General features: G+C 48.7%; 1 protein-coding gene across 1 annotated transcript in view; it reads left to right on the forward strand.

Annotated features, from left to right (window-relative positions):
* PARK7 (Parkinsonism associated deglycase) overlaps positions 1–8,690 on the forward strand; it is a 15,960-nt gene extending 7,270 nt beyond the window's left edge. The window contains exons 6-7 of the mRNA XM_007453308.1: positions 2,291–2,377; positions 8,516–8,690. Of these exons, the coding sequence (XP_007453370.1) occupies positions 2,291–2,377; positions 8,516–8,676 (248 nt within the window). The 3' untranslated portion in view covers positions 8,677–8,690. The remainder of the gene's footprint in view (positions 1–2,290; positions 2,378–8,515) is intronic.
* Positions 8,691–12,317: the final 3,627 nt, after the last annotated feature.

Raw genomic sequence — 12,317 nt, forward strand, 5'->3', positions numbered from 1 at the left:
AAAAAAAAAAAAAAAAAAAAAACCGCATATCAGTTTGTCATTTTGTGTCACCAAAGTAGCAGAATTATCAGCCACATCTGGTTCAGGGTTTTGTGTTCAGGCAGACTTGAATCCCACGCTGCTAAGACACACAGGCCTTGTCGTCATTTACATCCACATTGTAAAGTGAACGGAGCTAGTGACCTGTTGTCTTGTTGAATGTCCTGCACTGCCCCTCTGGGTGCTGCACAAAGTAGGAGAAGCGTGATGGCGTGTGGGGGAGATTGCAGCGGGGTTGGAACGAGTGATGGGAGGGATTCGGGTGTTGAAATCAGCAGATGAGAACAAGATGACTCTTAAATGTCACAGTTAGGAATTGGGAAGTTTATTGAACTGAAGGAATATTAACTTAACCCCTAATACGGAGTGAATGGGAGAGACAGAAATTGGAAGGGAGGCTGTCTTGAGAAGAAAATAAAACGAGATTCACTCTGGGTGGGGCAGGGGAAGGAAGCCTGGAGGTGACAAGCTGGGCTGCAGGTGCAAGCTGGGGGCGGTTGCCTGGCATGGTGTTCCCTCTGTACATCACCACACGGTGGCGCTGTTGGCTTTCGCCTCTGGGCCTCCCAAGGCGATTCTGTCCACTGTACCCTCTGTTCCCTGAACCTTCTGCTCCCTGCTCAGAGCTGGACCCCTGTTGCAGACTCGGCCACGTTTCATCCACCGGAATCTCAAGTAATAGGAGCAGTTAAGTGTCCCCTCGAGTTTTCCAGCTAGGATTCTGAAGCCCCAGCAAGCAGTAATTATGAGCTTACCGTACAGTCATTGATGTTACAGGCAGCCATTTTATCACCTGGAGGGAGCAGCCTAAAAATTCCTCGCTCACTGTCCTCATGTACGATCAGTCCTCGCTTGAAATTTGCTTTAAAATGTATGATGTAGGAATTTATTTTTTCTTAAAATCTTACAAAATAAGAATTAAAGGTAATTCATGAATACATCAAATAAAAATTGAGATAATTACTCAATTTTTACACACTCTTAGGATTTGCTACCAAACATAGCTCTCATATGCAGCATACAAGTAAGGAGGAAGGGGGCGTCAAGTATATTTAAGAGGCTTTCCAGTTAAGATATAAATGAGGACTTGGTATGAAACTGACACCTGACGTTAAGACAGAAAGCTTATGTAATTACGTATCACTTGTTTGATCTTCCTGTTAGTAGCAGGTAAGATCTGAGTAGCCTGTAGGTAGGTCCGTTATATAACCACTTTATCCTTGGAACGGTGCTGTACAACGAAAGGTCATAAGAGCAAGTGCTTGGGTTTGCTGGAGTTAAAGTGTGCAGAGGTTAACCACAGTGCCCTAACCATTTAGAAGGCCACGGTGCTCTCCTGAAGGTGTGACATTAGGCCTTAGAAAGTTTTTCTTTTGTTATTTTTTGGTGGCTTAGAGGAAAAAGGTAGAAAAACTACTTTTCTAAAAGTTTTAAGATAACAAATAGGGACTTTTTTGTCTTGGTCCCTATTTGAGGACTGTGACCTACAAAATATGCTTGTGATTATCAGTGAAGTTGACCATTCATAAAAATCTCAAGTTAGCAGCAGCATATTTTTCTTAACCTTCATTTTAAGAGGGGGCAGGTAGAGAACCACAGGGGGCACTTGCGCAGGGTTCTGACGGGCGTGGTTGTAAGACAGAAAGGCCAGTGCCTTTGTATCTCAGACGTGGGCGATTCACAGGTGTCTCCCTCCGGGCTGGGACAATGTCCCGCTCATTTTAATAATCCTACCACCTGATACATTTGGATAGACAGATGGATGAGTGCTAATTTTTCATTCTCAAGTAGAAAAATAAAACTAGTCTGTAAAATAGCAGTCAAGCCCAGGGGTTCAGAGAGTATTAGTTGCCTTTAAAGTGTAACTAAATCTTCCATGTGCAAAGGGTAAGGCAGGACGTTTTGCCCTCCGTGGTCTCCCCCTCCTTTGTACCCCTGTTACACTTGCAGCCTGTCCCTCGAGGGGGCATGTTCTATTTATCTGTTTGCTCCTTAGCTATAAAAGTAGATATTTTTGATTAAATGGTTATTGATGTGTTTTTAAGTTTGTACGTTTTTGCCGCATGTGCTCAGCAGATGGTTTATTATAAACATACTTTACCTCCCATACTAAGAAGTGTTTAGTTTCAGAATCATAAGTGTATTTTAGGTAAGAGCCCCTGATTTTGAAGAATATTTTTGCTGCTGCAGTTTTTAAAACATGGGTTTTTCTGTGTCTACATTTAAGTCTTTTTATTCATCTTCTTTTTAGGACCTACGGCTCTGTTGGCTCATGAAATAGGTTTTGGAAGCAAAGTTACAACACACCCACTTGCTAAAGACAAAATGATGGATGGAAGTAAGTACATGCTTATATTGTAATGTGCCAAAAGACCTACTCAGAAAGCTGTGCTATAGCGTTGTCTCCCACTTGGTAGACAGTGGTACATAGGGATTCTCTGTGGGTTGGGGTGTGATGTGTTCCTCACTTTCTTTGCAAGTGTTTCAGTGAGAGAGACGGACTAATGGTGTGGGTGTCTACGTGTGCGCCCCCTGACGGTGTGGGTCTGCAGACATGCACCCTAACGGGAACGCAGGCGCTGAGCCAAAGGCCGGCCTGGCTCGGAGTGGCTGCAAAATGCCAGTTTAACGAGTATTTTTACTCAATACTTTGCCAGCGGCATGAGGGTAAATTTTAAACCTTGATAGCGATTTCGGAATGTGCCCTTTTGCCCACAGTCCAAAGTAAAATGGACATTGCTCCCTTCTTCCAGAGGAGGCCCGGGTGGCAGGCAGGCCTGTTCCTTCGCTCATGGGCTTCTTTTATAAATATCAGCTAGATGTTTAACTTTTATTCATTTATTTTTATGAAAACAATTCTGTTCATGGTAAAAAAAAAAAAAAAAGCAAACAGTACAGAAAGGGGTGAAGTAAAAGGAAATGTTTCTCTTCTCTCTAACTTCCCCAGCACCTTTCTACTTTTCAGATTTAACTTCTATTAAGTTTTCCTGTGAAACTCTAGAATTTTCTCTGCACATACTCATTATCCTTTGCAGTTTAATATTGTTACTCACATGAGATCTAGTAATTACATTCTACAGCTTGCTTTTTTAACCTAATATTGTAACCTTTTTTGGTAATCTATCAACTTTTTAAAAAATTCTCATATTGTTGCTTGTCACTTGGAGATTATTTTTAAAAAGCACGTCATTGTCTCTGCCCTCCAAGAGTTAACAGCTTGCAGAGACATGTGCATCAGATTTAAAAATATGAGGCAGTGTGTAATTAACAGCAAAACAACGTAACCAAGTTCCTGGATGTACAACTGTGTAGCCACTGCTTCTCAGTGTGACATTCAGAGCACCAACCAGGTAGTGTCTTTTGTCAGGTGGTATCTTCCTCTGCCACCTGTCCCTGGAGTGCATATCACAGGGAGGCAGAGACCCTGGAACATGCAGAGAGAAAGGAAAATCACGCTGGTGTGGATAAGTGCAGGGAATCACAAATTCCCACTTGGAAGCCAAAAGTGGTTCGACTGGCGTTCAGCCAGCAGGGAGACGGAGTGACCGACTCCATTTAAAACACCCACCAACCAAAAACCAGTGGCTAAATAAAAAGACTAATAGTTAGGGAGGGTGGGAGGGAGATGCAAGAGGGAGGAGATATGGGGATATATGTACACATACAGCTGATTCACTTTGTTATACAGCAGAAACTAACACACCGTTGTAGAGCAATTATACTCAATAAAGATGTTGGAAAAAAAAATAAAAGACTAATGGTATCAGAAGCGGATTTGAAAACAGCTGCGCGACTGATAGATTTTCTTGTCTATCTCTCTGAACTAAAAGTAGGGCAAGTAAATTTTTTCTTATGTTAATGCTTTCATCGCAAAGTAAAGCGATGCATTTTTCATTCACTGCCTTTTTAAAAAGATTAATAGACCTTATTTTTTTAGAGGAGTGTTATGTTCACAGCAAAATTAAGCCAAAAAGTACAGTGTTTCCCTAAACCCCCAGTACCCCACCCCATCCCCCTCACCGTCAGCTTCCTTTCCCCCACCAGATGGTGCCTTTGCTACAGTCGATGAACCTGCGCTGATGTGTCATCATCACCCAAAGTCCATAGTTTATGTCAGGGTTCACTCTTGGTGTTGCAGATTCTGCGTATTCTTAAATCTGATCCAGAGTAGTATTTTCTTGGAAAATCTATGATTTTAGTTGGCAGAAAGATACTAAGTTGTCAGTAAAGCCATCTTTGTGAAAATTGATTTTTTCTTTTAAAGGCTCTGGTTTCTGGGCATTTTTTAGTGTAGGGATTTAATTTACTTTGAGCTAATGGAGGGGTTTTGGAGGGTTAGAAAGAACAGAATCGGGCTTCCTTTAGTAGTTACGACACATGAGAAGGAAGGAGGAGTGGAACATGTTCCCCGTTATCTGCACATGTATCTTTGTGGCTCTTTCCTTGTAACGCCTCAGGAAGTTGAGGCTGATCAGAAGTAGAAAAAGATGAGATCGTTAACTCTCGGGCACCTACAGGGTATATTCCTGCGTGTTATCTCGAGCCTTGCAGCCGCAGTGCCCAGCAAGGCAGGTGTTGGCTTCACCTCGTCTGGGGAGGCGAGGCCACTTGTTGGAGCCAGGCTGGAACTGGGGCCCCGCCTCTGTCCTGGTGAGGCCCCCCCCACACGCCTAAGTTACCAGTGTTGCATTCTGTCCTCTTACACGTAAGTCCTCTTGTAAGAGAAAAATGTTTGCAGTTTCTGCCCCTTCAGAACATTCTGAGTGGTGGAGCTGTAATCGCTTCCTGGATGTCTCCTCCGGGAGGCCCTCTGTCTCATCCTCGTGGTGAACATCGTGTTAAGATCAGTAGGCCTGGCTCTGGGCTGAGTGCTGGGGCCGCCGCAGTGAACAGGCTGCCCTTACCTGGCCATGTCTGCTGTAATGACACCACCACTTTGTGCTGGTGTTTGGTTTGGTTGGGTTCCCATAATCATCCTGTTAGGTTGGTATCATCCCCATTTTACAGAAGAGAAAAAGGAGGCTCACGGGTCAGACAGCTACTGAATGGCAGACCTGGATTTGAACCCAGAACTGCTGTGCTCAGGGGTCGGCGGCTTTTCCTTGAAGGGCCAGATAGTAAATATCTCGGGCTCTCTGGGACGCCCCGTCTCTGTGGCGCCCAGACCATGTAGGTGAGGGGTGTGCAGGTAAAAGCTGCCGTTAGTTGCTGCCCCCTGGCCTCCCCAGGTGTTTGATCTCCGGGCTTTGAGAGAGGCTTTGGGGTGTTTGCTTAAAGTTAACGGAATGAATGCCTCCTGCGGGTTGGCCGGGAATTGGCTGGTGCGCGGGGGGTTTTCTTCATTGTCGCCACTAGGTGGAGCTGGTCCGTAAGTAGACCTTTTGTTCTTCCTGGTTGAGATTCTTAGAACCATGGAACCTTTAAACATCTTTAACCAGTTTAGGCTGTATTTGTAATATTTTACCCACAAAGAGGTTGTTAAGTGAACCGTTTAGAGCCGTGCCTCCCGCTGACCTGTCCGTCTCAGCTCCAGGAGACCCAGCCCAGCCGGTTTTCTAGTTCAGCATTTAAAATGATCTTTAACCATCGGGAAATGAGGTTAGATTAGGTAAACCTCTCGCCCTCAAACCAGGGATCCACTTTTCTTCTAAAAAAGTGTAACTAAGAAATGTTTCACGTACTGTAGTCAGTTATTTCAGTGGGTGACGTGATTTTTAATGAGGTTTAGGAAGACCTAAATCACTGCAGGTATTATTCATCCACTTTGAAAGGACATGAGCATCAGGACGTGGTTTCTAAAGCTGGTTAATGCAGCAGAAGCATCTTGCTCGGGAGACTTCTTTTCTTTCTTTTTTTTTTTGGCTGCGTTGGGTCTTAGTTGCAGTGCGCGGGCTCAGTAGTTGCGGCACGCGGGCTTAGTTGCCCCGCGGCATGTGGGATCTTAGTTCCCCGACCAGGGATCAAACACATATCCCCTGCATTGGAAGGCGGATTCTTAACCACTGGACTGCCAGGGAAGTCCCAGGAGACGTTTTTCTGTTCACTGAACAGGCATTTCCTGAGCTCTCCCTTAGGCCCTGGGAACAGAAAAGGGAACAAGATAGAGCCACGTCCTCAGGTGTTCTCGGCGGGGTGGGGGTGGGGGGCGTTCAGAGGTGGTGTGTGCGCTGCGTGCCTGGCTCGCTCTGCGGGGACTGGGTGTGGCGGGATCTCACAGAGGACCCTGTGTCCTTCATGTCCCACGTCACTGAGTGGTGCCACCACCCGCCCACCCAGTTGCCCAGGACAGGCGACTGAGAGTCATCCTTGATGTCTCTCCACATCGAGTCTTTCCTCAAGGCCTGGGCATTTTATCTCCAAGGTACATCTCAGACCTTCGTTTCCTCTCTGTTGCCGCTGTCCCATCCAGGTCACCGTTTGCTCCCACCTGGATGCGGCTTCTTTTCTGTCTCCCCTCTGGTTCCTTCTGGTCCAGTCTCTGTGCGCAGGCCAGGCCCTGGGGTTTGTGCACCGTGACGTGGAGTTCAGGGTCACCTCAAGGTGCTGGGGAAAGTTGGCGAAGCCTTCTCCTGGGGGAACTGGGTGTGCTCTGATTTGCGCTTTGGAAAGGTTCCCGTTTTGGTGGTGCTGAATGTGAAGGGAAGGGTAGCCAGAAGGGAGGCTGGACGCAGAGGTCCTGCTATAAGGCAGCAGGCGGAGGAACATTCATTCATTCTTTCATTTACCTGGTCCTCGGGGGCACCGCCTTGGTGCCATTAGTACCCTGGGCCAGACGGGCAGTTGAAGGCTCAGCATTCTACGGAATAGACAGTAAACAGGAGACATATTGTTTCCTCGGTGCTGGGAGGGCACTGTGATGGAGTGACCTGAGGGACCTGGTTTAGAGAGCGTCACAGGTGCCCTCTCTGAGGGCTTGGTGCTGATGCTGAAATTGAAAGAGCAAGTCGCTGAGAAGAGCTGCCCGGGCAGAGGGAGCAGCCCGGGCCCCTCGTGGGGCCGGGAAGAGTGCAGTGGGGCAGGCTGCTGCTGATGCTGAAATTGAAAGAGCAAGTCGCTGAGAAGAGCTGCCCGGGCAGAGGGAGCAGCCCGGGCCCCTCGTGGGGCCGGAAAGAGGGCAGTGGGGCAGGCTGCATGGGGTAGTGGTGCTGCGCGCGCGCGCGGAGGGAGGGTCTGCTGACACCTGCCTGGCGTGGAGGGTGAGAGCTGTGGGGCTGCTGCGGGGAATCCCAGCTTTGTGCCCTGAGACTTGCCCGGAGGTGGTATCGTTTACTTCCTGGGAATATAGGAGAAGCACATTTCTTATTACATTTGCAAAAATACAGCCAACTGGGGCCGCAGAGGAAAGTAGTCCCTGACGAGTGTGTTCCTCCTCTGCGCTTCCCTCCCCGCTCCCAATCCCTTACGTGTAGTTTGTGCTTGTTTGATTTTGAGGCAGCAGAGCACGAGTGTGTGCGTTACCTAGGTAGTCTGTATCACAGGTAGTTTCTGCCTTCAACACCAGTTCACCCTCATCCCCCTTTCCTCCAGCATTTTGTAGGGAAGGAAAAATAATTTTCCCTCTACCCTTCTGAGTTCTTACTTGAGACCCCTGAAAAAAAAAAAAAAAGATTGACCAGAGAAAAACAAGTTTATTAACATGTATACATGGGAGATACCCAGGGAAAAATGAGTAACTCCCTGAGATGGTTTAGAATTCTGGCTTAAATACCATCTTAATAGAGAAAGGGGATGGGGAGGTAGGCCTCTCAGGGGAGCATAAGTGGCTTTTAGGAAAGATGAAGGGACCCTTCAAGAGTAGGTGGGAGGAATGATAGTTTGTGACAAAGTTTGTCTGGGTGTGGTGTCAACTTTTAGTTTTCTCTCTTGGTTGATGAGACTCCCGGGAGGGGATTTCTGAGTTTCTTCTGGATGATCTGTCTTTAGGCAGGAAAGGAGATTCAGAGGAAGCCACTCCCGCTCCCTGCCTGTGCTGTTTTTCAAGTGCTTTTAGCTCAAAATAATCAGTATACCAAAGCAGCCTATTTTGGGGTGGCATTTCCTGAACTCCTGCAGTCATACTTTAGAGTGAGTACTCTCTACCCTTCACTTCACAGAATTGACACTTGCGTGTGTTGTGGAATAGAAACGTGGATGCTTAGCATTCACTCTGGCATCCCCCTCACACATACGAGGGCTTTTGCAGCTGCGTTGAAGTCACATGTGTTCACACGCTTCATTTCAGCAGTTGTTAGCGTCTCCTGCTCTTTGCTCTGCATGGCGGCCTCAGTATCTTCCCGCTATGCTTCGAGAGCTGGGAGTGCCTGAGGGTTGCAAGTGACTGGCTACCTCGTCGTTGTCCTGGGGTTTTTTGCTTGTTCTTGTTTTGATTTTCATGAGACCAGTAGTAGTGCTGCAAGGGAATGGGACTACTGAGTGGTGTTCTTGCTGTCCAGCATAGCCCACTGGGACATAACCCTTTTTTGTTTTTATTTCGAAGATCATTACAGCTACTCAGAGAACCGTGTGGAAAGGGACGGCCAGATCGTCACCAGCCGCGGGCCAGGAACCAGCTTCGAGTTTGCCCTGGCGATTGTCGAGGCGCTGGCCGGCAAGGAGGTGGCCGAACAAGTGAAGGCCCCACTGGTTCTTAAAGATTAGAGCAGAGAGGTTTGGTGATGGGTAATCCATCCTCACCGTGTTCGCTTTAAACAAAAGAAGGGGGATTACTGTGCAGAGACGCCGTCATCACCATGCCCCCTCAAGTGTGGCTGTGACGTGACAGCTGCACAGAGATTCCTCAACCTGCACTTGTGTCCCCACGTTTCTGAACTTTGATTGCAGAATAAATGGGGCATTTAGCAAAACTACTGATGGTTCCTTCTTTTACTTCTGGTCTCTGTTTTCTTGTGTGAAACCAAGTGATTATCAGCTTCGTTTGCAGCTCTTAACTATTGATACAGCTGCTGAAATAAATGAATAGGAAACGCATTTTACACAGCAGGGAGGAAAAGCATAAAACAGAGATTGAAAAGGCTTGTGACTTCTCTCCCGTCCATTAAGTGTATCTCTAACGTGCGACTAAAAGATACCAACGAAGTTGGCTGCACTGGTGAATTTTTGTAAGCTAATCCCTCGTCTCCCATTGCAGAGAGAGTCCTGAGATGGAATTGAAAACTTCCCAAGGCTGGCCTAGCCTGCCCTCCCTTCCTTGGGTAACAGTACCTGGCTGTTTCACCCCGCAAGCCGCCCGGCTCCTGTGTGCAGTGGGTGGGATGCACACCAGGGCTGGGCACAGAGCCCAGGCCCAGCCAGTCAAAGCCTGATGCACCCTGACCCAGGGGGGACCGTCAGCCAGTGGGATTCAGTGCCAGGGCCTCTGCCCTGCCCGCTGGGGTTCTCTGCTGGGTGGTCAGGAGGGCCGGCAGTGAACCTGGAGGAAAAAGGCCTGGCCGAACGTGGCTCCAGCACGACAGGCGGAAAGCTCAGAACGTGCTTGACCCAAGATCCATCTGCACCTGAAGCAGGCAACACCTGGACTTGGGAACAGGAGCCAACAAATTCCCGTGGCTTTTTTGTTTCACTATAAGTGACTGATGGGACACAGAGGAACGAGGTAGTGGGCAGGCTCCTGAAGGTGGAGGACTGAGCCACTGAGTAAAACTGCCGTACCACCAACCAGTGTGCTTTGCTGCCTGTCCCCGCTTGCCCCCCACCCCCACCCCCGTCTCTCCTTCCCCACTCCCTCCTGTTCCTCCTTCCCTCCCTCCTGGCCTTTTAGACGTGTGGGCTGTGCGGTTTCTGTCACAACTACTCAGCTCTGTCCTAGTAGCACAAAAGCAGCCACAGCCACTCCACCAGGCAGGCAGGATGGCCGTGCAGCAAAACCTTTATCAAACCGGGCAGCAGTGGGGATTGGACCCTCGGGCTGCAGTTTGCCTACCCCTGAACCAGAAGGCAAGGCAGATGTTACTGATGAAAAATGCAAACGTAATTGCAGGTTTTGATAAGCACTGATGGTATAAAGAGGATGCCGGGGAGGGAATAGGAGAGACTGCATGAGGGGTGGGGGGCCTTTGAGGTGAGGTTTCAGCTGAGACCTGAGGTAAGGTCAGGTTTGCCCCTTCAGCAGCCATTGGCTGTGCTGGACTTGCTCTGTGCCCAGCCCATTCCTGGTGCTGCAAGAGCCATTGGGAGACACAGTCTGTCCTCTTAGAGCTAATATATGTGGGATTGGGAGAGATTGGAAAACATCTACGTTCTATGAAGAGAAGCAAGGTAGGGGGGCAGGGACGGGGATGTTTCCCCGCCGGGTGTATATAGGAGACCTCTGTGAAAAGGGACCTGAGGGGAAACCTGGAGAGATGCGGTGTTTTGTAAGGCAGGTCTGCTAAGAGCATTCCAGGAAGAAGAGACAGGAAGAGCAAAGGCCCTGGGGCAGGATCAGTGGGGTGTGGAGGGCGGCTGGCTGGGGGTGGGGTTGGAGAGCTAGCTGGCACCTAGATGGGGAGCCCTGGAGGAGGACCCTGATCTCTCTCTGGTTCAGAGGTTCTCTGTTGAGAGGGGACCCCATGGGGAACATGGGGGAGGACCCCAGAGGTGGGCGCCCACGTGGGTGAGAGGGCCATTCCCATGTTTCCAACTTGAACACAAGGTCAAATGGAGATTTTGTGTCCTGAACTGGAGAAGGAGCCCGTGGGGTAAGAGGGGTGCATTTGGAGTGCAGATTGACGAACTCACAAGGTCTATAAAATACACTTTCAATAAAGAGAGAAAAACTCAAAACCTGTTACTTTGAAAGTCCCAGTTTACTGATGTTTAAGTAATTCATTGTTAAGAGCGAACAGTAAAAATTCCTGTGTGACTTCCCTGGCGGTTAGGACCCTGCGCTTCCACTGCAGGGGGTGCAGGTTCGATCCCTGGTTGGGGAACTGAGATCCCGCATGCTGCGCGGCCAAAAAATAAAAATTAAGAAAAAGAAAGAGACTAATTATTTGGTTTAAAAAAAAAGCCTCTCGCCAGTCTTGGCGTATCTTACCAGCAGCCCCTACCTCTTCAAGCTCCCTGGAATTTGAATGATCTGCAGGAAGGGAACTATTTAAGAGATTAGCTCTTTGAATTTTTGTGCCCTTGGGGCGGCAGGAAAAGGTGATTCCAGATGGACAAAAAGGAAAGAGCATTTTTAAGAGACTCAGTTTATCAGACTCCAGGCGATATAGGGAAGATTCCCCCCCACCCCCTGCCCCCCCGCCCCGACAGTGTTTGGGGCAGGGGCTCCAGGACCTGCTTTATCTAAACCTTAGACCTTTCCTGGCCAGGTCAAGAATTACTGGCTTCAGGCGGATCGATAGCATCTAAAAGCCTCCAGCCTGTCAATCTGCCGGCTTCTTTCCTTTGCTAAACACACCTGGCTCTCTTCCTTCTAGGAAGTAGGGGGGCAGGGGGTGCGGGACAGTGGTGCCGACAAAGAGAACTTGGGAACTGAAGGAGGGGGGCGGCTGGCTACATTTCAAAGTGACCTGGACTTGGAGTTTTAAGTGTGTGGCCCATCCAGCTAGACGGGCCTCCGCAGCCAGGGGTCACCCCACTTTGGGCATCATTTCCTTCACTCTCACCTTTGCGACAGTAGCTGTGGCTTATGGAGCTCCGGTGTCTGCCCAAGGCCGCTTGCAGAGTTAGGGAGGAGATGGGGTCTGGAAATCAAATCTCTTACCCGGAGCCCAGCCCGGGTGAGCAGCTCTGGGCCGTGGCTTTCCTGGCACTGGGCAGAGGTGGCCAGGCTCGGCTGGCCAGGGGGTCACTGTTGCCCCAGGGAAGGGACGGCCAAACTGCTCTTCCAAAGAGTTAGTGATTGTGACTGGTATCTGGTGAAAGCCTGATGAATAAATGAAGGAGGGGCTTAGGGCGGTTGTTTCCCAGGGGCTAAGCAGTACAACAGGGAAGGTCCAGGGCGGACCAAGCATCCAGCTGGGTGGCTAACCTTTCACACTGGATGCAGACAGTCATTACATATGTCACTGTTCTGCCCCTTGCTTTTTCACTGATTGTATCTTAAAGAACCTTTTCTCTGCCAGCATGCGGAGATCTACGTGCTGGCTACATCATGCAACTCAATTCTCCCAACGTCCTGACATCCGTTGTAAAAAGAAGAGAAAATTGTCGTGTCTCGGTCCTGTGCTGTAGGGTTGTCCGAAGATCAGAGGCAGCCAAGAAGGGGAAAGTACATTTCTTAAATTGTGAAACATTAGATGTAAAGTATGATTTTTTTTTTTTTTTTTTTTTTTGCGGTACGCGGGCCTCTC

This window comes from Lipotes vexillifer, unplaced genomic scaffold (assembly GCF_000442215.2).
Source record: "Lipotes vexillifer unplaced genomic scaffold, Lipotes_vexillifer_v1.1 scaffold575, whole genome shotgun sequence".
NCBI classification, from domain to species: Eukaryota; Metazoa; Chordata; class Mammalia; order Artiodactyla; family Lipotidae; genus Lipotes; species Lipotes vexillifer.